Raw genomic sequence first — 23,016 nt, forward strand, 5'->3', positions numbered from 1 at the left:
TTAAGAAGGGAGTGTCTGTGTGTGTCTGTGTGTGTGTGGGGGGGGGGGGGGGGGCACAAGTTTACAACCTATCGGATTGGACGCTAGCCCAATAGCCACTTCCTGGAAGACGAGACAAAACGGCAGCCGAGCCCAAAGCAAAACAAACAAATCTCCATTAGCGCTAATTAGCTTCCTGTGCTATGCTATGCTGCTTGTGTGTGTGTGTGTGTGTGTGTGTGTGCGTGTGTGTGTGTGCGCGTGTGTGTGTGTGTGTGCGTGTGTGCGTGTGTGCGTGTGTGCGTTGGGCTTTGCAAGCGTACACAAAGTTGCTGACTGACGCGCTGCCTAAAATGCGATTGTTTCTATTTTCTTCCCGGCAGCGGTAAGCCAAAAATGAAGGCGGTTTCTTTTTCCTTCCGTTTGTACTTTATTCTCAGCTTCCGATTGCGCAACTTTTCTTCATGCGTCGCTTTTGAGCGTCGTTCCAATTGGACTTTGAGGCCCGCAGTCGACGTGTTCGTCCATAAACGACGACACCACAAACATTTCCAACATCTTTTAAGGGTTGAATTTCGCACACATTTACAGTTTTTAACGACGTCGTCATTATCTGCCTTTAGCTTAGCGACTTAGCTTCTGTCTTCTTGATTTACTGCTGACTAGAGTTGAGTTCATGGACTCGGGTTCGGGTTGAGCCGATGATCAGTTTGATGCTTTGGCCTGATTTAAAACAATACGTTTCAGTAAGTGAAGACTGCCTGTCGCCGATCTTAAAGTAATGATCTTCTGTAGCAAATATTTGACATTTTGTTCTTCAAACAAAATAGCTTGTTGTTTTTATCGACCCCAAAATGACTGTGATTCTTTTTCTCGCAGTTCTCATACCGTTTTTTGCACTTGAGTCATGCGAGGATTCCACCCGACACGAGCATAAAATGTCATCAAATTTTGTGAATTTGTGATAATTAGTTGCGTAGATGGTTTGAATCTGTTGAGTTGTTAAATGGAAAGGAGACGAGGACTTACATTTGAACAAACCGTACAACGACAACAAATGAAGCAGAACTTTCACACGGCAGCAACAACAGCAAGTCCATTAATAGCCATATCAAAGCTCTTATTTATATTATTATTATAAGCAGAGGAAACATTTTTGACTGGCGAGTCGTACATGCAGTACCTTCAAAAGTACTCACAAATATGTTCAAACATGCTCAAGTAAGCAATTTCAATTCAATTCAATTTCATATCATTTATTTCCTTCATTTGTAAAAAAAACAAAAAGACAATATCATATAAAAGTAGACAAAGTGCAATTTGTGTAGAAATTTCATGGGAATGCTGAGAAGCGGAAGGCTAAGATTTGAACGCAAGTGCTTGTGAAGTCAATTGAAAGATACTCAAATGCGGTCCAAGCGTGGCTTGAACCCAGGTTCGTCATGGTGGAAGGCAATTGCTCAAACCGCTGCGCTAACGTGACTTGTTTGAAATCGTGGCTGATGGCGTCTTTATTTTCAAGTGTCGTCTGATGCTGAAAGCCAGCAGACGTTTCATATTTTTATTGAAATGATAATGCCCTTTTTCATATGGTAGGAGGTTGCTTTACATGTATATCACTTTGCATGGATTTGCAATGTACAGTCCAAGGTGGGATTCGAACCCGCCACCTACGGGTATCAGACCGCAGCAGTATCAGACAGGTGGTAATGATAAGTTGTATGCATGGAAGAAAAATGTCAACGTCTGTCCCGTTGAAATTGAATGTTGAAAAGTGGATAGTTGTCGTTAAATTGTGCCAATACTGTAAGTCATGTGAAATCAGACCATATACACCGCGGGAATTATGAATTTTTGAAGCAAGTTGTGAACGCTGTAAGTCGGAAGTCTTATGTGGGAGTTTTTACACGGCAAAAAAGTCACGATAACAAAAATCACAATAACAAAATGTTGAATGAAAAGGAGGAGAAAGAAGACAAATCTTATTTTCTCCGCCCCGTAAAGCCACATGAGATGCGCAAATCATACCCAGCGGCATTATGGGAAAATATGCTACGTTTGTAGCATTTAGCCTACAAGTACTTTCTAACATCAACTAGCGACTTTGTTTGAACGTTCTCGCCGGTCCAGAATTTGGACTCCACATTGGCAGTTTCACGCTTCCGTACTTATTCGCACACTGTGTGCGAATCGCGCAAAAGCGTTTCATTCCATGTTTTGTGCCGGTGCGATTGGCTTTCCTGCGTGTGCGTGTGCGTGTGCGTGTGCGTGTGCGCGTGCGTGTGCGCGTGCGTGTGCGCGTGCGTGTGCGCGTGCGCGTGCGCGTGCGCGTTGCTCCCAGCGTGCCGATTGTGTTCAACAAGCTCGTTGCGTGTCTCCTTGTGCGGAACAATTTGTATTCGGAGCTAATTTCCTCTTTCCCCAAAAGTTGCACGCGCACAGCTGGACGGCACATGTTGAAACCGGCCCGACCGCCAGACCTCAAAACACGCACGCACGCACGCACGCACGCACGCACGCACGCACTTGTGTAAACAGAGTTGAAAGCCAGGCGAAGAAAGTAGGTCAGTTGTTCGCTTAAAAGCTCGTTAGCGCAGCAAAGTTGGTCAAGTCCGCTCGGGTCACCGTCGGGTCGTTACTCTTGCGTTCATTCAGGCTTTCGACTTCTTTTGAAGCCACAACACAGAAGTTAAATCTAAATGAAGCTAAGCGCGTGAAACAAGTATGCATGTAGGACTGTTACTTGTTAAAAAAAAGTCATGTTTAATCACGTCAACGTGTTCATGAAGCGGAGCTACATTTGCTGCTAAGCTGAGCTAAGAGCGTAAAAGCAACATGCTAATGTTTGTTTACACAATTGTTTGTAAAGATGGCAAGTAGCTGCTGATGCTAAGCTAACAGCATTCAATTCCACTTCATGTGACGAAAGTCAAACGACAAAAGTAATCTTTGCTCAAACAATGTTTATGAAGAGATGACAAGTAGCTACATAAGCTAAGCTAATCGTGTAAAAGGAGCATTTTTGTTCCTTTTTTAAAAACAAAGTCTCTTTATTTGGAGTTAAAGTGATCTTTGCTCACACAATCATATTCACGAAGACATGACAAATAGCAGCCGATGCTAAGCTAACAGTGAAAAAAGAACATTCTTGTGTCATTATGTGAATGCCTCTTTACATTGAGCTAAAGTCATCTTTGCTCACAAAAGTGTTGGCAAGTAGCCGTTGATGCTAAGCTAAGCTAACAATGTAAAAAAATAACATGCTTGTACAAGTGTTTCTTTTCATAAAGGTTTCTTTACATGGAGTGAAAGTCATCTTTGCTTTGTAAAGAAGAGACAAGTCGTGGCCATTGGCTAATGCTAAGCTAAGCTAACAGTTTAGACAAACAAAAAAACTTGTTTTTTTAATGGAACAGAGAAAAGAAGTTGAGCACCAACGAAAAAGTGCAAATTGCAGAAAGGCTGCTGATCCTCTTTCAGGCCCCCCAAATGCAAGCAAGCCCCCCAAATGCAAGCAAGCCCCCCAAATGCAAGCAAGCCCCCCCGCGGGCCACAACATTCCATTGTGCCAACGGCCCACCAAACCTTTTTGTTGCTGTTTGCATGTTGGAATAAAAGGACAACAAGGAAGTTGCCCGGCGAGCATCGGAGGGATGCAAAGAAGCGCAACCCTTTTCACACAAATCACTTTTTTTCTGCGTTATTGGCTTTTGGGGGCTCAGAGTCGGCCAGGTTTAGACATTTCGACATTTCCATTTAGGGGGGGGGGGGGGGGGCGTCTTCATTTTATCCGCCATATTTAAATTTAGTCTCAGTTTTAGTCCGGTTTCAATCACGCTTGTTAGTTCTTCGACCTCATTCCGTTTTTATTGAGTCCATTTTTAGTCGACTATAAATCAAGCATTTTAGTCCAAGAAAACATCATTTTATTTGTCTAGTTTTAGTCAACAAAAACTGCCAATGTTTAGTCTAGTTTTAGTCAGGACAATCATTTTACCCCGGTATTTTTTTAAACATTTGTTTAGTCAGCAGATTACGTTGAACATTTTGGATCGAAAATGATTTCACAAAAAGTTCTCTCCTCTTTTTGATGAAAAACAACTTGACGCACAATGACAGCATATCAACATGTGGCAACTTTGGCTACATGCTACGAGCTAGTCAATTAGCCAGCATTAGTTAGCGGTGGGATTAGCATGTAGCACTCACTAGCTGCAGATTTGAAAAGGGGTGTGACCGATTAGCAGAGGCCACATTTGACAAAATCAGATCATTTTCATCTCGTTTTTCTTCACAAACTAAAATGTCCATCGATTTGAGTCCAGTTTTTATGAAGTGAAGTACGTTTTCATTTCGTCTTCACGAGTTGGCGAAAAATGCAGACTCATTTCATCCCGGTTATTGTTTATTAACGAGGCTTTTAGTCTAGTCTAGTGTAGTTTTAGTCCAGAGAAAAATGTGCGTTGACGAAATGAACACTAGGGGGCGTTGATGGTTCTTATTTGAGAGAAACTTGCCACACGCTCTCAAAGCCTCTTAATGCTCTCAAAACATTTTTAGTGTCGCATTAGGGCGATAGAAATGCCTGATAATACTCAACATTTCAAGACATAGAAGTCAGGATCGTTCAATTCAAGTTTATTGATCAGATTCAGGTCCACATGAAAGAAAAAAAAAAGAAAAAGAAAAAAAAAAGACAATTTCAACCTCAACAAGCAAGACATTTGTGCCAATAAGACCAAAACTGGGATCCACATCGTACGGCGCTGAACTTGGCATTTGTCAACAATAGGGTGGATCTCAAATGATGTCGCGTTTTCCTCATTAATATGCATGAGCGGGACAAAATAACAGCGTAGGACACACGCACACACGTCACTTTTTGTAGAAAGCTACGATTTCTTGTATGATCGTTCCGTTGCGGTTTATGCGTTACTTTTGTTCAAGCTTACACCGATCAACGAGCACGTTGTTGTCGGCATCGGGTTCTTCTGTAGCGCTGATACTTGACTTACTCATTTTTTCATCTCAGCAGCAGTGGCTTCCGTTGGTAAACTTTTCGGTGCGTTGACACAATGACGTTTTAGCAGCTAGCAAATAGCAAAGCCTAGCATGTTGTAGCAGGATGCTAGCTAGGCTAACGCCGGCAAAGCAGCTGCTGACCCATTTGCACCCGCGAAACGTAGGGAGCACATGAAGGTGTCTTCGGTGACATTTTTCACGTCAATGGCTGCCGTCGAATTGTACATGCTTGAACCCGGCCGAGACGTTCCTCTGGAAACTCCCCCCGTTCGATCCCGGTCACAACATCGCCAAAGCAGCGGAGGTTTGTTGTAACCGTAATACGTCTGTTAAGTATATTTGCGGTGAAATAACGAGTCGGTTCACAAGTTTAGCCTCGTACCAACGACGCTCTCTCAGTCGCCTGCCTGCGATCCTTGCCGGAAAATCAACTGGCCACGCCCACACACTGCGCGCTGTTCTACAAATGGTGTTTTTGCCGTGATTGTAAAGTGTCCTCTTGCATGACGGCCTTCTGTGAGCCCTTCAGCCTGCACACGAATCATCACATGTCTCATTAAACCCTCAAATGAACAGAACAATTGGCTGGCACAATCCACCTTTAACTCATTCACTGCCATTGACGGCTATAGACGTCAAAAATTCATTTCAAGTATTTCTATTAGTTCAACTTTTTTTGCCCACTTTTGTTAACAAGTGTGAAAACCTAGAATTATTTGATTGTACATTTAGAACAAATATAAAATGTGTCATTAATCGTGAGTTAACTAATGAAGTCATGCGATTAATTACAATTAAAAAAAAAAAATCACCCGACGCCCAGAATTTTTAAAGATGATTAAAAATTCGGGGCATCAGGTGATTAAATTTTAATTGTAAATCATTTTAATTATGACGCCCTGATTTTTTAAAATCTTTTTTAATCTTTAAAAAAAAGAAGAAAAGATGATTAAAAATTCGGGGCGTCAGGTGATTAAATTTTAATTGTAAATCATTTTAATTATGACGCCCTGATTTTTTAAAATAATCTTTTCTTTTTTAATCTTTAAAAAAAAGAAGAAAAGATGATTAAAAATTCGGGGCGTCAGGTGATTAAATTTTAATTGTAAATCATTTTAATTATGACGCCCTGATTTTTTAAAATAATCTTTTCTTTTTTAATCTTTAAAAAAAAGAAGAAAAGAAAAGATTATTAAAAATTCGGGGCGTCAGGTGATTAAATTTTATAATTGTAATTAATCGCATTAGGGTTACATTTGGAGTAAGTTAAGACCAAGTGAGATGAGGTCATGACCTGGTTTGGGGTTTAAAATAGTTTTTTAGGATTCAGATTAGGGTTACAATCTATATACAATGAGGTTTTAGGGTTCAAGTCAGTTGTGATATTGGGCTTTTGTCAATATGAAGACTGCAGAGTACAATCCGGTCTTGCGAACGCACAGACGACGTCTTCCTAAGAACGTACGTAAGAATGTTGTTTGTAAGGATTCGAGTCTCTGTAAATTAGAAGGGAAGCAGCACAAAATTCATCTTGTCTTATTTCGCCCGTCAAATCCTCACAATTATCCAATGGACGCATCCTTGTTTTAGGCCAGAAGGACATCAGTGCCTTCTTGGTTTCTTTCTCCTTTCAGTCGGAAGTCGTCCTCAAACTGCCACCGACGACTTTTGACAGGATCACAAAAAGGTGAGACAACGTGCAAATTGGGAAACCACTTTTGATCCCACATCTGCTGCCTGGATAACAATAAGGAAGTGTTTAGTTTTAGAGACGACGGGGGTGAGACTAAGGTGTCCAAGATGGCCGCCGTCTGGGTCAAAATAAGAAGCTACGGATGTGGTCCAAAAAAAGTGACATGAAAGATTCTTTTGATGGCGTTGACTTTTCTAGCCTGCACAGGACTTGTCTGTTTGTCTTCCAACTTCCGAACTTCCTGTCTTTGTTTTTTCACGCGCTTGTCCTGAAACGGGAAGAAGACGATTTCTGGCGCACGCTCGCTTATCGTAGCTTTCAAAACCAGCCAAAGAAAACGCCGGCCAAAAGTCAACTGCTTTCTTTTTTGATGTGCACGGACAGTCGGCATCAAAGCATTCTGTAATGCGCAAGATTTTGTTCGCGTCCAAACACGAATCGTCGTCCCGCTGCAACAATCGATTGAGTTGTCGATTATCAACGTAAACCGACTTTGAAAATCAATGAATCAAGCAGACGGATTATCTCGCTGCTGAGTTCCAAAGAAAGCCTTTTGCAGACTTCTGCTTTTACTGGAAAACGACGGCCAACATTCTCAGCCATTTTCTGTTACAGCTCGAACCAGCAAATGAACCATAATCAACTTGTTTGTACGTTTTCTGCAATGTCAATTTCAAATAATGTCCTGTTTTCAGAATAACAATCAACCATTAATTGATGTATTAAAATCATCATATGATATGTTGATGAAGGTTGTATTTGTTTTCAGTTTAACATTTGAAATCTGAAAATAAGATATTTAAGAGGCAAATCTGCCAATGCAGTTCGGACCTTTGGCAACAAAAGTGCACTTGAATCAAAACAACGCAAAACCAAAATCGAAAATGGATCCTGATGCTGATATCCTCCCAGACTGTAGGAGGCAGTGATGAGCATCTACCGCATATGAAGAACACTTCAGCACAATAAAAGTAGAAAACGATTTTATGGTTTTCTATCTACAACAGTTTGGGGTGAATCGTGTGCAAACATGAAAAGTAGAAAACACTGACAGCGATTGTGCGTCCGCCGGGTTTTTCTGCCTTGCGTATAAATCGTCTCGTCGGGACGGAAAATGTGAGAAATGCGGACGCACTCATCCTGTCTCCTATAGACACATATACATACTGTGTATATATATGACTAAATAAATAAATAAATGACTAAAAGTGAAAATAAAAACAAATCTTAAAAATAGAATTCAAAAATTAAATACAAATGTATTTATTTATGTATATATATATATATATATATATATATGTGTGTGTCTGTATATATATGTATATATATATATATATATATATATATAGATATAGATATAGATATATTGCTGTTTTTATTTCCATTTATATTTATTTTTGGGATTTAATTTTCAAATTGTGTTTTTTTTGGGATCCGTTTTTATTTTCACTTTTAGTCATTTATTTATTTATTTAGAATTTTGTCCGTTTTGGTCCTCCATACCTTGTGGTACGACTTGCAGATTTCTTCTTCCAGTCTTCATTGATGATGTGACTTTTTTGGGGTGATCCCGAGTCATGATTTGCTGTGGATAATCAAGATTTTTATTTTTATTTTTTGTGGTTTCCTCTTCAGTCAACCACTGTAGAAGAATCCACATCTGGTGATTGCGTCTTCAGGGGACACGTTTCGTTTGCCATTTTAAGGAAGTAACTCGTTCCACGGTCATGTGGTTGCTATGGCAACGTCCCGTACCTGCTCTCTGTGTCCCGGGTTGCTTGGACGGTTGGAGTGTGTCGTCAGTAGCGGCGCAACGGATCACAAAAGTCACCGATCGGATGGTTTTTCGGATCAGCAAAAAAAAAAAAGAGAAATAGTACTTTGTCTTAATTTATTTTGTAAAGTGCTTTTTCCATTCAATAAAAAAAAAAACTGTTCAAAATATCTAATGAAGCCATTTAGGATTTAGGAACACAACTTTTAACTCATTCACTGCCAATAAATGTCAAAAATAGATTTGAACTATTTCTATTAGTTTCACATTTCTTTCCACTTTTGTTAACAAGAGAATGAAAACCTAGAAAAAAATATTGAACATTTAGATCAGATATAAAATTTGTGATTAATCATGAGTTAAGTAGTGAAGTCAGGCGATTAATTACAATAACTCATTTTAATCGCTCGACACCCCTCATTTTTAATAACCTTTTCTTTTTTTAATCTTTTCTTTTAACAATAGAATATGAGGCACAAACATTCTTATTTTGAAATGGTTGATGTGTGAAATAAGAAGCTATTAATGGCTTAAAGTTTTGTTCCTAAAATCGATCCGAACCCACCACGGATCGATGATGATCGCTTGCACCACGAGTTGTCAGGTTGAATCAAAGTTGTTGAGCTACTTCCTGTTTGGGGGAGGCAGCTGCAAGTGTGAGCGTTAGCACGCAAGCTAGCCAGCGCGCAAGCTAGCCAGCCGCCTCGTCACATGCACAACAACACGCACACGGGTCAGCGGGGCGGCGGTTTGGGAAAGTGTTGCCCTTCACGTTGCCTGCCAGGCTCCCGCCTCATGTGTTTTTCCCCCTCCGTCGCCTCGGCAACAGCGTGTAGATCACCCGATCAACGGCCTGAACTTTGAACCCGACTTTGTTAATAATCAACATGCGCAGCAGCTGTTTAGCTCCTTAACACTTGACTCTGATTGCTTGATTATGAATGAGGTGCGCAAAGGAATGCTAATAAGAAGACCTTCAAACTTCTTTCCACACTTGATTTGCTGGCTCAGTTAGTTGCTGCATCCTTTTGCTCCGTCTCTCAACGAGTTAGTCTGTTTAATGATTTGGATTGTAGTCTTCACTGGCAAGGCAACCGTCATTTCAAATATGAGTGAAGGGGGCGGAGCAAGAGTCTGATTGGCTGTTGTTTTATTTTGAAGTTGGCCTTCTCACCGCGTGCTGACATCACAGATACGAACATGGACCGAATATGTCTGGAATGTCAATAGGATCCTCGCGGCTGAAGCCAGATGGCAGCCATCTTATGTTGCCACTTTTACTGACAATTTCCGTTCTTTCTCTCTTATTAGTGCGTGTTTTCCGTTCCTTCTCTGTATGCAGTCACGAGAGCCTGGCAAAGGGCAAAGGTCAATGTTTGTATGCGTATATGATCTCAATCTTGTTGGGACTGAGTCAGTGTAGTGCTGTCACTATGGAATATTTTTAAAGCGGATTAATACATTGATTATTCCATTGATTAATCGATTCATTTAAATTTTGCATTAACGTGCATTAGAAAAGCTTTTTTTCCTTGATTACTGTTTATTCACCAGTGATTGGTGGTTATTTCATACTAGTGATTAAAAAAAAAAAAGGTGGATTGATGTATTATGTTACCGGTTTGAACATTGTTTTCCAAAGTAAAAAGCGATGTTTGCAAATGTTTTAAGTTCTTTCATGAAGAACTACAGAAATCAGTGAACAATTACTGTTCATATGCTGAAATCGGAGGATATGGACAATTTTCAATTAAAAAATGGCTTCAAACGATTACTCGATTATTAAAATAGTGGTGGCGTGTAGAGACGGTCGTCCAGTAACCAGAAGGTCGGCTGCTGGATCTCCGTTATCTGTCGACGTGTCCTTGGGCAAGGCACTTGACACAGCAATGTGTTGCTCCTCACACCGGCGTATGGAAGGTGGGAGGGGCCGTAGGCACACGCTGGCAGCCACGCTTCCGTCAGCCTGCCTTCCCCAGGGCAGCTTGAGTGTCAATGTGTGAGCGCATGAATAATGTATTTGTTCCGGTGTTGTTGAGTGTCTAGAAAAGCGCTATATAAATCCCACGCATTATTATTATTAGTTGTGGACGAATTTGATCGTCGATTACTCGTCGATTAATCGATTCATTGTGAAATGTACATGTAGCGCTTTTCCCAGACTTATCGGTACAACGGCATGTGTCGCGCACGCTGGCGTTTTTGCTGGAGAGGCAAAAAATCAATTGAAAACTCTGCAGAGAAATCATTGCGTTCACCTTAGTGAGTGGCAACGTAAGATGGCTGCCGGCGGCGTCACTTCAGCGCAGGTGCTCAAACTCCTCCAGGATTCGATTAAGCTCGACATATTATTGTCAAGAACAGGTTCGACTTGACTTGAATAAAACAATGACAAAAATACCGATTAATTGTGCGATTGTTTACTTTTGTTGTTGTTTGTTTGCCTTCATTTGTTGCTTGAAAGAGTTTTTTTTGCTGACGCTCCCTGCAGGAGGTCGGACGGGCCGAGCGGCAGCTGGCCCCGTCTCCCGCCTTCCCGGCTTCCTGCTCACAAACGCACTTTTGTTGCCTTGCGCCGCCGCCGCCTCCAACAGGAAGCGTTTTGTCGCCCGCTTGTCCTTTGTCGTCTGCGCCCGCGTGAAAAACTCCCAACTTGATTTCCGAGCGCTTCCACCACCACAGCTGCTCTGGCGACCAATCGACCCCGCGTTATTTTTGCTCCTCCGTCCGTCTCCGTTGCCAGACGGATTTTTTTTGGTCTTCTGTCGCCCGATTGGTCGCTCGGTGGCTTTTCTGATCAATGTTTTACGAGTGGCCGGTCATGCTCGTGTCATATGTTGGACCAAAAGTGCCAAAATTCTAAAGAAATAAATGACTACATAAAAAAAAACATAAATAAATGACTAAAAGTGAAAATAAAAACGGATATAAAATTTTTGATTCGAAAATTAAATCCCCAAAAATAAATATAAATGGAAATAAAAACAGCAATATATATATATAAATATATAAAATACATTTGTATTTAATTTTTGGAATTATATTTTTTATATTCATTTTTATTTTCACTTTTAGTCATGTATTTATTTATTTATTTATTTATTTTGACTTTTGGTAGTTTTGGTCCATACTGCTAGCTGGAAGTGTTTTTCAAATGAGGGGGCGGTCCTAAGCGTGTCCTGACCAATGAAAGGCAGTTTGCAAGGACGGAATCCAACGCAAGACACGCTTAGAACCGCCCCCTCATTTGAATAACATTTCATCCTGCCAGTATGGACCAAAACTACCAAAATTCAAAATAAATAAATGACCAAATAAATAAATAAATAATCTGTATTTACATATATATATATACACACACACTAGTGACACGCAGAAGGAGAGCAAAGGATTGTGGGGGATCCCGACAAAAACAAACACACGCACGCAACATTTAAAGCACACTTTCTGCACACGCACTCAAACACGCACACGCACACACACTTTTTTTCCCTTTTTCCACGCACAAGCAGCAATTAAAGCACATTTATGCACAATCACATTCTCTCTTTTTTCTCACAGCACACGCAGAATTCAAGCACATTTCATGTACACACACACACACACACTCAATGTCTTTCTCTCACTCTTACTTTCCTTTCTCTCTCTCTCTCTCTCTCTCTCTCTCTCTCTCTCTCTCTCTCTCTCTCTCTCTCTCTCTCTCTTCACTCTCTCTCGTTGTCTTTCTCTCCCATTCTCCCTCTTTTTCTCTCCCTCCGTTTAATAGTAGAGCAGAAAACGACCCCGATGAAGACGATGATGAAGAATACTTTTCCACTTGTTGAGCATCTCACAAGATTCTTCTTCTTCTTCTTTTTCTTTCTACTTCTCTTTGGCCGGGATTGAACGATGACGAGTTCCGCGCCAACTCTTTGCGGTTGCTTTAAATTTAGATTGAACAGACGGCGAGGCCAGAGCAAACACGAGCTGTGTGTGCGTGTGTGTGCGTGTGTGTGCGTGTGCGTGACGGGTTATTGCTCCATTGCGGCGAGTTCAAACCATTCCAGCGTGCGAAACGTTGGAAAACACGACGTCAGCAATTTTTGAATTTCTGGCAGTGAACGAGTTCCAAAGAAACCAAAAGCCTCCATTGAAAACTGCGCTTGTGTCTCGTTAGCGTGAGGACGCGCTCGATGGAATTTGGTGTCCTATCGGCGAGCCTTCGACCTTTCGATTTCCCCGCGTTTTTTGCCGCTGCGTCCTTGTGGTCGCTTGAAAGTGTCGCTCCGCATTTGCTTTCTTGGCCAACCAACACAAGTGTTGGCTTGCAGATCAAAACAGACGGATTTTCAATTGGAATCAACAAAAAAGTCATCTTTCTGTCACTGCGAATGAAAAAGATGTTTTGGCAGTTTTTCCCGCCATTTGCGTGCGTCCTGCAAGTGCTCTGTTGCTCTGCGGCTGCTAACTGCTAATTACTGCTAACCGCTACGAGTAAGTTCTTGTGGGTTTTTAAGAAAAAAGGAGCATGTATGGTAAAGACTTAAAAAAAAAAAAAAGACCATTTTTTTCCATGTAAGCCTTTTTTAAATAACAATTTAGAAAAATGACCCAGGTTTTTTGTATGGTAAGGCTTTAAAAAAAATATATATATTTTTTTTAACCTAGGTTTAACCCCCCCCCCCCCCCCCAAAAAAATATATCATGTAAAATAAGGCTTTTATTATGTTAAAAAAATGACCATGTATAGTATGTTTGTTTGTTTTTAAATGAAAAAAAAGACCATATAGTAAGGCCCCCCCCCCTTTTTTTTTTTTAACGCCCATGCAATTTACAAATTTATTTTCCTTTTTTCTGGCTCACTTCGAAGGATTCTTGCTCAAGTTAAACAAAGTCAAACAAAACAAGTCACTTTTTGCTGATTGTTTCTCGAAGATGTGCTACAAACGGGGCCCCCAATCTTCTTGCTTGGGGCCCCCGGGAATGTTGCCACGCCGCTGGTCACATGGCGGCCACAAGTCGCTTTCGACGGATCATTTTGTGCTTTTGTTACTTCGGCCCAAATATTTTTGTCTGAAGGTTGCGAAGCTCAAGTGTCAAAATAATTCACAAAATGTTTTGGGACAAGTTTGACCTCCAGACACTCAGGGGGGGTTATTGGGGTGGGGGAGGGGTCCCGCGGGAAGCGTCACATGGGCGGGTGGGGGTTGTGGACGCGGGTTTGCAGCCGTGACCGTCAGCGGATGAAGGGGGGGGGGGGGGGGGGCACAATAAGAAAGTGTGTCGCTGTGAGGGGGATCTCGAGGGAGGGGGGCCGGGGGGGGGCACACGCCGCAGACAAAGAAGAAGAAGAAGATGCGGAAAGTGTGCACGAGACCCCCGCCTCCCCCCCCGCTGTGCCGCCGCTTTTGCCAGGAATGTGCGTTACACTCACAAGCTTGCCGACCAAACGACACACTCGTGAGTTCCCGGGCGTGCGCGCGCACGCACGCACACGCACGCCGTCTGCTTTTTCCCGCAAGCCTTCTTAGCTCGCAAGCCAGGATATAAATAGCGTTTACGTTTCACATTTCCCTTCAAATTGTTTTGTTTTTATTCCAATGTTTGTGCATTATATGGTTGTGTTTTTTTTAATTGATTTTCTAATATTTTCTTTGTATTTTTCATCTCTTTTTTTTTTTTAGGGCTGCAGCATTTGAATATTTTGGTATTTGGATATTCTTCTGAAATTTCTATCAAATAATAATGCTGTATTTGGATAAAAATGACCAAATATTTGTGCTTTTCCTGAAGACAAAAAAAAAACCTTTATGCCCACCAAATGGTTTTCATTTTTAGCTTTTAGTGTTTTAACTTTTAGCTTAAATACACTCTAAAAACTCTTGAAAAAAATAAATGTGATTTTTTTTAAACCGTTTGAATTTGACCAATCTAGCTGCTAGTTAGTTGTGTGTCCGACAGATCCTTTGGTTAAAACAAGCTTTCTAGAATGCTGGCTGTTTTCAACCGATATATTTTGGTGATTGTGCCAACACATACAAATTGGATCTTGCTTCATCTGTGACCAAAAAGTACCACTGATTGTCACACACGCCTAATTGGGGCAAAATTCATATCTATATCTATATATCTATGATTTCATGATTTCATGAGTGAAGCCAACATGCTAAGATGTTTTTTGTGCTGTTGCTGTTTGTTCTAAATTGCCGATGAACTGAAAACGTTGCTTGTGTTTTTCTCAGGGCGAGCGCGTTTGGCTGCGCGAAGACGACCAGAACCTTCCAGGCTCGGTTTCCTCCTGCTCGGCCGGCGTGCTCGTCATCACCAGCGACTACGGACAGGTCAGCAACACGTCGGGGCGGTCGGGGATGCTGAGAAAAAGACAAACTCAGCTCGCCTTTTGGCTTGGCGGCCATCTTGTTGAAGGCCCCGCCCTGGTTGTCACGGCGACGGAAGGATCTCACCCTGGCCTCTTTTTAAGTCTGGATTTTTTCATTACAGTTAGTTTTTATTTTCTTTTGACATTTTTTAAACTTACTGTAAGTTACTTGAAATGTTTTTAGAGCGCGTTTGTTAGTATTTATTATTTTATTTGTTCGAAAACGCTTCATTTTTGTTTGTTTTTTAGTATTAGCTTTTAACTTTGTTTAAATAATAGGAAATAATATTTGTTAAGTGAAAGATAGAAAAACAACATTTGATACATTTTAAATAAACCTTTAAAGCGCATGCATAAAATGGATAAAAGACATAAAGGGAAGATCTTTTCATTCTTGTCAGTTTTGGTCAAAGTAAAATGTAGATTCAGCAACTAAAAAGTTGTTAGCCAGCGTTTGCCAAAAGTGCTGACGATGTCTGTTTTAAGCTAATGACGTGGAAGCTAACGTGGGCGCTAAGACTGCAAAGCCGAGGGTCTCCCGAACGAAGCCTGCCGACAGCTGCTAACTGCTGTTAATCCGCGTGAAACAAAGCGAGGGGGCTTCGGTCTGGGGGTCTGCACCGGAACGCTACTGCCGATACTTTAGCATGGATAGAAAGTGAGCTATTGAAGATAGCTAGCAAGATGCTAGCTAGCTAGCTAGCTAGATATTCTGGTCTCCCCTCCGTCCGCGTTGATCCATTGTCGGGCTGGGACGACGCGTCGACGTCATTGATGGCAAAAACTGCACGCGGATGCGTGACTTTTGGCGCCGTCGCGTCGGCGACGGCCAATCGGTGTGGAGAACGTCGACCTCACTAAATACGTCACCTGGCAGACAAAACAGGACGCGGTTGCAATGCACATGTAACGTGTAGCAATGGCGGACACAACAGGTGCATCCAAATTCACAAGGGCGGGTCCTCCCAAGGCGGATTAGGTCCGGATTAGGTCCGGATTAGGTCCGGATTAGGTCCGGATTAGGTCCGGATTTGGTCCGATTGCACGACGCGGATTTACAAATGAACGGCGCCGGTCAACGCGCTGCCGGCAATCCATCCTTATGCAAGTCTGTGACGTCGTGCGGCCCACAAATTCCGCCTTGGGAATTTGGACACCCAAACACTCGATACCCGACGACATGCCGCAATACGTGAACCGAGGCCGGCCCAAAAAAAAAAAAGGAAATGAGCGTGCAGGTTGGCTTATCTGCTGAGTTTTTTGTTTTTTGAATTGCCAAAGTGTGAAGCAAGCTAGCAATGACGCAAAACAATTAGCATGCACTCGGACATTTCATATTCAAGACAGAAAGAATGTTTCAATAGTTGTTATCCATTGATTGATTTTCTGATTTCAAAGCGGTGTCCCGCAGGGCAACAGCTGACGGTCTGCGTTTGTTGACAAGACAAATAAATGATTGGAAAGACTTCACGCTGTCCCTGAAGGCAGAGGACACGAAAGCGTGTTTTCGGAGCGCCCTTGAAGGCAGCAACAGATGTTGACGGAGCGACAGACCGAGTCCCGATTGCTGCGTCCATATTTGGCATTTCAGGATGTCCCTGAAGGCAACCTTGGATCCATGTAGAGATGATGCCGGGAAGGACGGATTTCAGTCTGTCCTTGAAGGCAGCACCGGATATTGACAGAAGATGGAAAAGACCACGATTTCAGACTGTCCTTGAAGTAGACGACCCAAACAAAGGTTGAATTGTTTGACATTATTTTGTGTTTCCCGCTCGAGCCACACAAATGGGAATGTGAGCAATGTGTGTGCGCACGCATGACTGACATTTGAAGAGTTTTGTTTGGACAAAGGTAGTGCTTTGCCACCATCTTGTGGCTTTTTGTTGTCAAGGAATTAAGTCCAAATAAGTTGAGGAGTTTGATTTAGAGAAAATGAGTGCTTCGCTGCCATATTGTGGCATCTCTTGGTGACAAGGAAGTCAGTTGAATCCAGAAATTTCATTTGGACAGAAATGATGCTTCACCGTCATCACAGGTGGCAAATCCAGGTCCAGAAGGCAAAAACCCTGCCACAGTTTGGCTTTAGCCCCAGGTGCTAGCTAGCTAGCTAGCTAGCCAGCTAGCCAGCTCCCTGGCTAGCTCCCATGGTGTTCATTTACCTGCTAGCTCGCTAGCTTGCACTTGGGGTTAAAGCCATGACGGTCAGAGGTGGCAAATCCAGGTCCAGAAAGTTGAAACCCTGCCACAGTTTGGCTTTAGTCATTGATGCTAGCTAGCTAGCTAGCTAGCTCCCTAACAAGGAAATGAGCACCATAGGAGCTAGCTAGCTAGCACCTGAAAGTAAAAACCCTGCCACACTTTGGCTTTAGCCCCTGAAGCTAGCTCTCTAGCTAGCTCCCTAGCAGGGACACGAGCACCATGAGAGCTAGCTAGGGAGCTAGCTAGCTAGCACCTGGATCTAAAGCCATACTGTGGCAGGATTTTTACTTTCTGGATTTGCCACTTGAACAATTTATTCCTTTGGTTTTGTGTGCATTTTGTTGTCGTCCAGCCACGTTTTAAGCGAGTCTTTCAGTAGTTTGCAAATGAAGATCTTGGGCCTGGGCATCGGCCCCTGGAGGACACCACAAGTCAAAGTTGTGCGTGGTTGAGAATTCTTTAACATTTGTTTTGACGGCAAAGCGCTGATGTTTTCATGTTTTGTCTGGCGTCTCCTTCATGACTCCTATCTGGAATCGAACCCTCGCGCGAGCTTCATCTGGCAGCGGATGCAAGATTTGTGTTCATGACGAACGTTTGTTACCAAAGCAGGTGTCGGATGTGAACGCGTAACATCATACGAGTCACGTGAAACGGGACAAAAAGTCCATGTGGCAGCTGCTGTGTTTTTCAGAGCAATTTGTGGGCGGGGCTTCCTTACCTGTCCTCCGTATGTCAACAAACTTGATACTCTGTTTTGTGTGCGCACAAGATTTCGACGTCATTCTGTCGTCTCCTCAAACACAATTTTGTTCAGTTCTTCTTCTCGGCTGGCCACTTTCTGGTGGCTTGTGGGAAAATCGAACCCAAGGCCTTTTAGTGTCACGACACACGTCCAAATTCGATTGAAAGCAGCTGACATTCATACGTACTATAATGTTAAAAAAAAAATAAGTCACAATATTGTCAAAAAATGAGCTCATACTAAAAACCAAAAGTTTAGCTTTTTAGCATTTGCCGATTTCTCCTTTTCGCCCAACAAGCTTTGAGATTGTAAGCGTTTTTTGTGTGTGTGTTTTTTTTTTTTCAATCAACTTCCACAGACGTTTTATTGTTCTTGTCATGTGCAAATAAATGCTACCCGCGTTGTCCTGACAAATCAAATGGAATCAATCACCAAAACGCTTCTGCTTGTTAAAAAGCTGAATGCGGCATTCCACACATGCCGCATTTGACCTCAGTGACTGACGACCTTTGACCTCCTCCTGGTGTGAATTTCACCCGTTTCAAGTGACTCTCGACTCCTTGTTTGAGAAAGACTTTCAGTCTCCTTTCATGGACGGCGACGGAAATCATTAACTATTTAGCAGAATTTCCAACAATTTGGGTCATTTCAAATGATACAAAGTCACTAAACGATTCTACGATAATACAAATAGTTGTCGATTCATTTGACAAGTTGTTATTTGTCGATTGATTGAGTAAATGTTGTACCAAGTTGATGCATTTCTTTGAATTAGTGCTGGGCAATAAATCAAATTAATTCAATTAATCGTAATTTGGAAAATTGAATCGTTGAAAATTTGCTCAATCGTGAAATCGAATTTTGTCTTCTGGATTATTAAAAGTTGTTGTTCTTATGTTATGTTGCATCCGGATGTTATTGAATTTCATTTACTTAATTTAATAATGACTTTTTCATTTATATATATATATATATTATATTATATTATAAATATATATAAAGGTATAGATATACATATCTAAATATATTAATTAATTTAACTTAATTGTGGCAATTAAGCACAAACTATGAATGTTAAAACTGATTTAGAATTAGTATGCATTATTGTTGTCTAAACATTTTGCACAGGATTTTTGGAGGGATAAATGACACCTTTTAAATAAACGTTTGTTGGGTTTCTTAGACTAAAATGGATTCAAATCGTAATCGTCCTGAATGACTGAAAAAAAAATCGAGATTGTATTTTTGGGCCCTTTGAATGAAACGAATCATCAGGATGAGGTCAGCTAACGATTGCGGATCGCCGTCCGTTTTTGTATTGACCGCAAATATAATCATTTTTCACCATGCGAAGGCCAAACCAAACATCAGAACCAGAATAACCCAAAGTCTGACATGAAGAAAAATCCAAGCAAAAGAACCTTGAGAAAGTTGATTTTCTGTGGAGCGCTTGTGAGCTCAGGTGAGCCCGTTGGCTGACTTTGCTTGTGTTTCAGGTGTACACGTACAAGCAGAACGCGCTGACGCACGACAAGGTCGGGCCCATGCGCGGCCACAGCGCGGCGGGCGTGGAGGACATGGCGGCGCTGGAGGATCTGCACGACGGCGCCATCATGCACAACCTCTTCCTGCGATACCGCCAAAGACACATCTACGTGAGTTTCCGTCTCCAGGGACCCGATCCGCCATCTTTACCCGATCCGCCATCTTTACCCGATCCGCCATCTTTACCCGATCCGGCATCTTTACCCGATCCGCCATCTTTACCCGATCCGCCATCTTTACCCGATCCGGCATCTTTACCCGATCCGCCATCTTTACCCGATCCGGCATCTTTACCCGATCCGGCATCTTTACCCGATCCGCCATCTTTACCAGATCCGCCATCTTTACCCGATCCGGCATCTTTACCAGATCCGGCATCTTTACCCGATCCGCCATCTTTACCCGATCCGGCATCTTTACCAGATCCAGCATCTTTACCCGATCCGGCATCTTTACCAGATCCAGCATCTTTACCCGATCCGGCATCTTTCCCCTCACAACAAGGGTCCGACCCATATGCATTTTTTTAAGGCCAAGAACCATTTTGGGCAGAAAAAAATACAGATTACCGATTATTTAGAAAGATATATACAATGCATAAATGATCTGACAAATGTCATGCTACACGTGCACAAAGACGTCCACAAGGCGCGTGCACGTGTGGACCGGAATGACTGGAATCCACGCATGAGGCGTCCCAGTCCACAGCACAGCTGGCTACAATCCCGCGCACACACAAATGCCACGTGCCCTCCCCCCTCCTTGCTAATCTGTTTGGGGTCCAGTCGGACCCCGTCGGGATCCCTTTGGCGTCGTTCCAGAACATTCCTGGTCTTTTGACACGTTGACACGTTTGCAAAGCAAGTTGTGGAAAAAGTGGCGGCCGTGCGCGTCGCTCGTCCGGGACGCTTTTCTTTTTATTTAGGACTTCAAAAACGGTGGCGCTCAATCCGTCTGGTCTCGCGTCTCGAGTTTTTGGGAGGCAGATGCCGATACCAATTTTTAGAAGAAAAAAAATATACCAATTACCGATTAATAAAAAAATTAATATTTATTGCATTCAGAAAATTGGGCCTCTTGGGGGCAGTGTGGTGCCGTGCATCCGTGTCGTACACACTTAAAGTGAGTACAGAAGGACGTTGCCATTGAATTCTATTTAAAAAAAAAGAAAAAATAAATTCACACATTGGGAAGAATTTGAGCCTTGTCAAAGTGTTCTCTTACTTGTGGGTTTGTGTTCCCACAGCATTTATGCGTGAAGATTCGTTATTTGGAGAGAAAAAAAACTCTCAAAGTCGATGCTAACTTCCTGTTAGCATGTGAATGGGATCTTCCCTTCGCTTTTAGCATTAGCGCTAGGCTAGCAATGTTTTAAAAACGAAGCATGTTTTGTATTTCAATATACAGCGGCTGTCATTCTTAACGTCGCGTGTTTAGTTTGACAGCTTCAAGGACAAGAAAATAACCAGAAGAACATTTGTTGTTGTTGTTGCGTTCTTTATTCATTCAAACTGCAACAACAATGTTCTGTGTCCTCCATTAGCAATGTTGGTTGAAGGTCGCAGAGAAGAAAGAATGTTTGCAATACTTTTAATGTTTTTTTTTCTTGTCACCGAGAAATGTAGAACATGTTGAGAATTTGATGGCGACAAGAAAAGCGGTTTGCGACCTTGAACGAACAATTGTTGGCGAGCGTCTTTGTGACGGTTTGCGACCTTGAACGAACCCTGACGAAAAAGCAACATTTGCTACGTGCGCAAGTGCGCACACCCTCGTGAACCTTCGCCGCTCAGCGAGACATCATCTTCAGCATTCTTTAGAACGGTTGCCTTGCTAGTTTGAGCTCTGTTAGCCTTTGTGCTAATATGTTCTGTTTGTTAGCATTAGGGCTGTTAACGTTTGCTCGGTTAGCTTTTACAGGTTTGCGCTCTTAGCGTTTCTTTATTTGCTCTGTTGGCTTTAGCGCTGTTAGCAAATTTTGGCCTGTGCAGAGAGTTCACATTAAAACAATTAATAACTTTAAAAAAAAAACTTGAAATGTCCAACAGCAATAAAAGGAAAAGACAAATGTTTGTTTTCTCTGCAAAGTTTGTCAGGAGATATTTCACCACCAAACTGTCACTGTGTCACGTCAGCTTTTAAGGGTGGGGGGGAATCTCATGAATGTCGGAACAACAACGACAGCCAATAAAGAGTGCGCGCAACACGCTAGCTGGGCGCGCAACACGCTAGCTGGGCGAGCGGCGCTGCTTGGCGGCGTCCCGCCTACATTTCCTGCCGTCACTCAGACGAGCGTCGCTCTGTTCGTCCTCCAAATTCTTTCACATCTGCTCCTCATCTGCTCTCGTTTTTGGGCACATTTCGGCCCCGCTGAGCCGAGCGAGCGACTGCGCGGCGTCAGTGGAACGCAAATTGAGCTCTGAAGATTTGTCCATTCTTATTAGCATGTGGCTAACAACATCGCTTATAGCATTTTAAAAGGCCTATCATATGTTGTGTATATACTATTGATATACTTTTGAAAGGAACATTGAACTGCTGCGCTAAGCCGGGTTTTTTTCGTTTGTTTTTTAATGTGTCCAAATGAACTACGGTGCGTTTGTTGAGTCACGTCTGCGGAACGCCACCACTTGACATCGTAATTTCGAGAAGGCGAGGGGCCACCTTTAATCACATTAACCAATAGGGGGCCTCGTGATGACCGTCGCAGCCAATTAGCTCGCAGCCAGGGCATCGCCGTGGAAAGTGTTCCAGGGTGGCGGGGTGCTGGCGGGGTGCTGGCGGGGTGCTGGCGGGGGGCTGGCGGGGGTGCTGGCGGGGGGCTGGCGGGGGTGCTGGCGGGGGGCTGGCGGGGGGCTGGCGGGGTGCTGGCGGGGTGCTGGCGGGGTGCTGGCGGGGTGCTGGCGGGGGGCTGGCGGGGGTGCTGGCGGGGGGCTGGCGGGGTGCTGGCGGGGGGCTGGCGGGGGGCTGGCGGCTACGATAATTGAGTCCAAATGGTTGCAATTCTTCAACTGAAATGGAGATGTTGTTTTCTTTTTCTTTTCTTTTTTGCGCCCCGGGACATTTTTTTTCCTTTTTGTATTCTTCACAGCAGCAAGTTAAACATTCTGGAACGTTCCTCTTTCACTTAATACTGTCATTGAAAATGGCAAACCGTGTCATCATATGTCGGGAACGAGTCTCAACTTTGTAGCTGTTTGACGGGGAGGGTCACTTTTAACAAGTAAAAAAATAATAATAATAATTAAGTGGACTGTACGTGCTGCTTTGAAGAACCCCTTTTTCTTTTAGCGCACAGTTCCTTACGCACCAACATTAGATTTGGAGGCATCTTTTGTTGAATTACAGTTATTATTCTTTAAAATTAAAAAATTCTTTAAAAATTTAAAATTTAAAAAATTTAATATTTTTTTAAATAAGTAAAATAATAATAATAATAATAATAATAATAATATTATATTAAAATAGAATTTTTTTATATATATTTATATGTATTTAATGTAAAAATATAAACATAATATAATTATTATATTATTATTATTTTAAAAAATTATTAATTAGATAGTTAACTAATTATTTAAATTAATATGTGTGTGTATATATATATATATATATATATATTTACAAAAAAATAACATGAAAGAAGTTTCCTCCCGTCAAAATCATTAAGGATGTAATTTATACATGTATTTGAGGCA

At 42.3% G+C, this 23,016-nt stretch overlaps 1 protein-coding gene across 1 annotated transcript in view; it reads left to right on the forward strand.

Moving 5' to 3' along the window:
• The window catches only part of myo10 (myosin X), a 73,367-nt gene that overhangs the window by 6,495 nt on the left and 43,856 nt on the right, over positions 1–23,016 (forward strand). Inside the window, exons 2-3 of the mRNA XM_077557101.1 lie at positions 14,690–14,788; positions 19,270–19,428. Coding sequence (XP_077413227.1) covers positions 14,690–14,788; positions 19,270–19,428 — 258 coding nt within the window. The remainder of the gene's footprint in view (positions 1–14,689; positions 14,789–19,269; positions 19,429–23,016) is intronic.

The sequence above is a fragment of the Vanacampus margaritifer genome, chromosome 2, assembly GCF_051991255.1.
Source record: "Vanacampus margaritifer isolate UIUO_Vmar chromosome 2, RoL_Vmar_1.0, whole genome shotgun sequence".
In the NCBI taxonomy this organism is placed as follows: Eukaryota; Metazoa; Chordata; class Actinopteri; order Syngnathiformes; family Syngnathidae; genus Vanacampus; species Vanacampus margaritifer.